This window comes from Ziziphus jujuba, chromosome 1, assembly GCF_031755915.1.
Source record: "Ziziphus jujuba cultivar Dongzao chromosome 1, ASM3175591v1".
Lineage (NCBI taxonomy): Eukaryota > Viridiplantae > Streptophyta > Magnoliopsida > Rosales > Rhamnaceae > Ziziphus > Ziziphus jujuba.
Window position 1 is genome coordinate 19,936,226 of NC_083379.1, and position 5,590 is coordinate 19,941,815.

The window sequence follows — 5,590 nt, forward strand, 5'->3', positions numbered from 1 at the left end:
GGCGCATTGCCAGTGTGTGTGTGGTGGATAATGCAGGACTTTCTTTCAAAATTTGGAAGCGAAAAGTAGAAGGAATAGTGATGGTCTTTTTCATGACTAGCATTTGGATAATTGATTTGAATGCATAATGATATCGTTGGTGGGGAGACAGACGAACAGTGGAAGCCGACCAGCATACATGAATTAGTGCACTTGTTGAAATTAAGGTGCCCTGTACATCTAATCCAACTTTTTTCCACTTTTTGCAACACCCTCCATACGTTATTATCTATCTATCTTTTTTTAAATTTTTTTTTTTTTTTTATATATGTAATACTTCGTTTTCGGTAATAGTAATGCTTTTTCTTTTTTTGTTGGAGGGTTTATAAATATGTATTTATTTTGGTGAATGGTTTAGAAATATGTATGGTTTCGTCCAAACTTGGCAATATTATTATTATATTGTAGGTCACTGACCAAATAATTCCACCAAAATTACCAATAAATATCTGCAATTTTAAAGATACGTGCTTGTAATCCACCAATTAAACGTGTCCTAACGTAGATGGCGTCTTCACCCATCAAATCGTATTCACAAATATCCAATCAATTAATTTTTTTTTCTTTTTCGGTGAATTCCAATCAATTAATTTTGATAAAACACCTCTCCTCATACTTATCATTCCCTTAACCAGCTCGACAAATATACCTTTCAGTTTTTAAAAATTATACAATTATCCTGTTACGTTTCATTCTTGTTTGCAAATGTCAACATATTTTGTGCAATTTGTTAAAATTTTCACACAAGATATTTGTGCTTATAGGAAAATGTAAAAATATAAATTTCAGTTTAGTTAATTGTATTAACGTGAAAATATAACACTTTACTTGTTAATTTCAAAGAAATATGTCTACTCAATGAATCACATTGAACTAAAAATACATACTATTAGAAAGTGATCACTATTGACAATAATTTTTAAAAGTAGTAATGCATTTTTATAAAATAGGTAAAACATAGACATAAAGAGAGGGCATTACTTTAATTTTGACGTAATATAAGTTCTATCCTACTCCATTTCTAAACTAAGAAGAATTAAAACATGTATTTTTTTCTTTTCAAAAATAAAACATCTGCATATATAATGATTTTGATATAGTAAAAGGATCCCTGAGAAACTTATAGTAAAACTATTTTATGTGGAAAGCCATGTTTGATTGCTATATTGGAAAAATAAATTAAATCAAATTAAAAAAAATCTAGTTAACCTTTTATATATAACAATTATAAATAGATCACATGCAAACATGATGGATTATTATTTTTCCATTTAAGGTTTATTTAAATAAATGACATTATTTAGATGATGTATTTTACTAAATATGATATTCTTCTCATAAGATCTTTGAAAAACCTTTAATAGAAATATGGATTATGGTAATAGACATTCTATATAAGTAGTTTGAATTATACTTTTAAGAAAATTATTTTTTAATGGTAATATTTAAAATGAATATCAAGCTGATATTGTCTGCATATTGTTAAAGTGAAATTCTATTTTTGAAAACAGACATGTAAAGTTTATTTAAAAACAAATTTTCTTTAAAAAATTAATTTATTTAAAAACTAAAAAATCTTGATTAAGTATATAGCAATCTACATTTACTATTGAAGATGCTTTTGCTTTTATTATATATTAAATCTATGTTTTATTTATATATATATATATATATATAGAACACTATGGTACGGTTCGTTAGTATGCAGATTCACATCAAAGCCAACGCTTTTTAAAAAAAATATTGGATTTGCTGTGTACACACATAAACAGCAAAACCGATATTTTTTTTTAAAAATCATTGGCTTGGGTGCAGGTTTGCATATGAACAAACCACACCATAGCCTTTCTCTCTTTTTCTCTCTCTCTCTCTCTCTCTATATATGTATGTATATTTATAACATAGCTTTATCATTAAAACCTTATTTGGAAAGTGCCATTTTTGGTGGGATTATGAGATCTTTTGAGAAAGTCAACTTTTTTCTATTGCATTTGGGTAATTTTAAAAAGATGGAAAATGTGAGCTCATTTAGAAATCTAATTCATAAAATTTGAGAAAATATGGTGGAAAGTAAATCATTTAGAAGTGGTATCATTTTGGGATTCCAAAGAAAGTGATATTGCATTTTTTTTTTAAACCAATTTTATCTCAGACTAGAAGACACATATTAATTTAATTACTTGAAAATTTTATTATAACCAACAATAAAAAAACTTATTTTTGAAAATTAGTTTACTTGTGAATTAGTTTCTCCTGAAATTTTGATACGTTTCAAATTGGCCAAAGTGGATAATATTATACTAAGTTTGTATCACAATTCGATTTATTTGTGCATGTTTAATTTTGCTAGGCTTCTCTTATAAAATTAAATCTAAAGGATTGTTTAATTATCAGGGAAAAAAAAAAAAAACTGAAAAGTTGCACTTAGAGGTCTTTCCTAGAATATTATCAGATCCCATAAAAAACTAACAAATATGTAATGCAGCATTTTATACTTATCTGGCTTAAGAAGGAAATAAAATATATAAATTAAATAACAAGATCACTAAATCATTTATTACATCAGATAAAATCTTATAATTTTAGCACTATTTATTGTTGCTGTTGTTGCCTTTTTTTTTTTGGGAAGCACTATTTGTTGTTTGCCATTACTATTATAGTCATATAATACCAAATAAGGTAACAAAATTTTAATATTAACATATAAATAAATAAATAAATTTAACCAATTATGGTATGAACACCAAGGATTTTAATTTAATTACCAATTCTATTCCCCAAAAAAATGTGATAAATGACATGATACTGCATTTTATTAGTTTGTATTAAATTTCACTTATTTATTTATTGCATTAAGTTTGAAGTGATATTGTATTTTATTAAATTTTACTTATTTATCTATCGTGTTGAGTTTGAAATATGGAATTAGACTATATCAAATTTGACTATGTAAAGTTTTGTCCAATCATATTAGATTAAATTTAAAATAATCCAATTTAATTATGATAAATTTAAAATAATTTATTCAATTCAACCTAATTCTACTTTTCAAATGATACACATATTGCCTTATTAATGTTTAATTTATATTCAATTTCCAACCAAAAAAATTAATATCATATGATACAGTGAATATCAATTTGGTGTTTATAACATTAATATAATCTAAATTTGAAAATATAAGTGAACCAAATACAATTTTTTTCCCTAATATCTAAATGAAATCACGAATTGAACACAATCTAAAAAAAAAAAAAAAGAAATTAAACTTGCTTCCACGAATGTAATTTTCTCAATGGAGCAAAACATATTTACCAAAACCAAAAAAAAAAAAAAAAAAAAAACCAAAAGTGAAAAAAGAAGAGGAGGAAAGAGTTGATCTTGGAATGACCACCGTTTATTGATGCAATGTAAGATTCCTTCTGCTTGCTTTTGTGTGTCAAATCTTTATCGACCCAAAAACCGTGAATTCCCACAAAAAAAACGAAAAAAGGAAAAGAAAAGGAAATTGCACTTCAAACCAAAAACGTAATGCTTATTGCTTCCTTTTCTCACCAAATCAAACACCTCCATGTGTCTTTCCAACATTTTTTTTTTTTTTTTCTTTTACCCATTTCTCTCATCCTTCTTATCAGAAAAATGCGTCCCAAGCCAAGGGTAAATCAGTCATTCTAAATCAAACATCTAAACCTTTGGATTTAGTGATTAATTGTACTTAAAACATCGGTCTAATACAACGATTAACCATTACACACACACGTATTCATTCCAAAATTCCGATTTCAAGTCCACATTAACCGAACCTAACCTTGCCGGAAGACTACTATTCTCGCCGGCGAATTCATTGTTTCTCGCTGGGATATATCAATCTCAATCAGATTCTCCTCCTCTACGTGAGAATCCATTACCCTCTTATTATTATTTGCATCCAAAGCAATCTCAATCAACCCTTCTCTGTCTTCCTCTTCCCACTTGAAACACATATTCTCCGGCGAGTCCCACACTCCGGTGGCCGGAAAATCACCGTCCGACGAGCTATCCGAATCAGATTCCGGGTAGTAGAGAGACAAAGACGGGTATCTTTCTAAGCCCAAAACTCGGTTCTCTTCCTTTTCGTTCTGATCCTCATCTTCTTCTTCACCTTCGTAGGCTTCGTAGATGACCTCCAATGGCGCCCTCACGTTCCATTGTACGAACGAGTCCTCGAAATATGGGTTTGGATCGTAACCCATTTCGGATTCGGAGTTCGTTTCGGATTGGTACATGACCCAGTACTGATCTTCGTATGGTAAACCGGGAATTTGCTCTGCTTCGGTATGATTGTTTTCCTTGATTGCTCTGTTTCCGATATCGCCTTCACCGGCATCAACAACAGGTTCGGTTTGGCACAGCCCGTCTTCTTTCTCTTTGTGGTTTTCATCTTTGTATCTCTGAATTGCACCAAGTCGAAGAAGACTGAGCAAGAGAACCGTAGCTATTATCGGAACGGGAGAGAAAACAATTCTGATCAAGAACTGGTACGGAAAATACAGGAGAATCAGAGCGTAGAGAGTGACAATGCTTGAAAACAGAGGACTCGAGAAAATGGATGATAAATGGGAGTATGTTTTTTCCCAAAAATTCATGGTTTCAATAAAAGCCAACCCAGGAATGAAATTCAATACCCAGATGAGAATCTCATTTTCTTCCATGAACAAAATGATTCTCGAAACAGAACAGGAAAATCAAAACCCATATAAGCGAAGAAGTTAAGGAGAAGATGAAGATGATGGTGGTGATGATGATGATGCAGTGGAAGATAGAAAGAAGGACAAAAGATAAAAAATGTGATGGGACTTAAAAAAGGCACGGAGAAAAAAAGAGAGAGAGGTGAGGGGGGCTTATAAAGGGATTGGTCTGTGGGGTTTACGGGTTTTGGGGGACTTTTGGTGCGAATAAGAAGAGCAAGGCACGGAATATTTATTATTGTTAAGGAGGATAACGGACTGTGTCATATAAAATTACATAAAATAGATATATGGTTTTCACCAAGGTGACCTTAATTTGACCTTATAACAATATATGTAGACAAAATCAATCTTAAAAGATGTTATACTTAAAAATTGCATTCATGAATTTAATCCCTCTAATTGCTAAGTTCAGAAGTCTCTCCTCTCGAGGTTCTTGGACACCTTTCCAATTAAGGTTGGTTATCCATCTTCCTTAATATTTTTCTTTTTGTACTAAAGCTGTCCACTGATTTGGAATTGAATGCTTAATTATTATTGGAATAAATCTAGAATGATTAATTTTTTTTATTAAAATTTTGGTATCTATGATTTAGCATTTTTTAAATGGTTTACCTTTGCATAAAAATAGAATAATATCAATTTAATACTATTAAAAAACTACCATATAACTAGTTATTAAAATTTTAATAAAAAAATGTAATACTTGTAGTATTGCTCTATTCTTATTATTATTATTATTATTATTTCACTATTTTATTGCTTATGATCTTGTTAACTAGAGGATTTTTTTTTTTTTTTTTTTTGGGGACATCAAAAAAAGG

General features: G+C 29.6%; 1 protein-coding gene across 1 annotated transcript; it reads right to left on the bottom strand.

Annotated features, from left to right (window-relative positions):
• Nucleotides 1-3,414: 3,414 nt before the first annotated feature.
• On the bottom strand, nt 3,415-4,971 carry LOC107409727 (uncharacterized). Its single transcript, XM_048467676.2, is given in 2 exon segments — nt 3,415-3,899; nt 3,902-4,971. Coding segments are annotated over 2 exon segments (942 nt in total). The 5' UTR covers nt 4,731-4,971; the 3' UTR covers nt 3,415-3,786.
• Nucleotides 4,972-5,590: the final 619 nt, after the last annotated feature.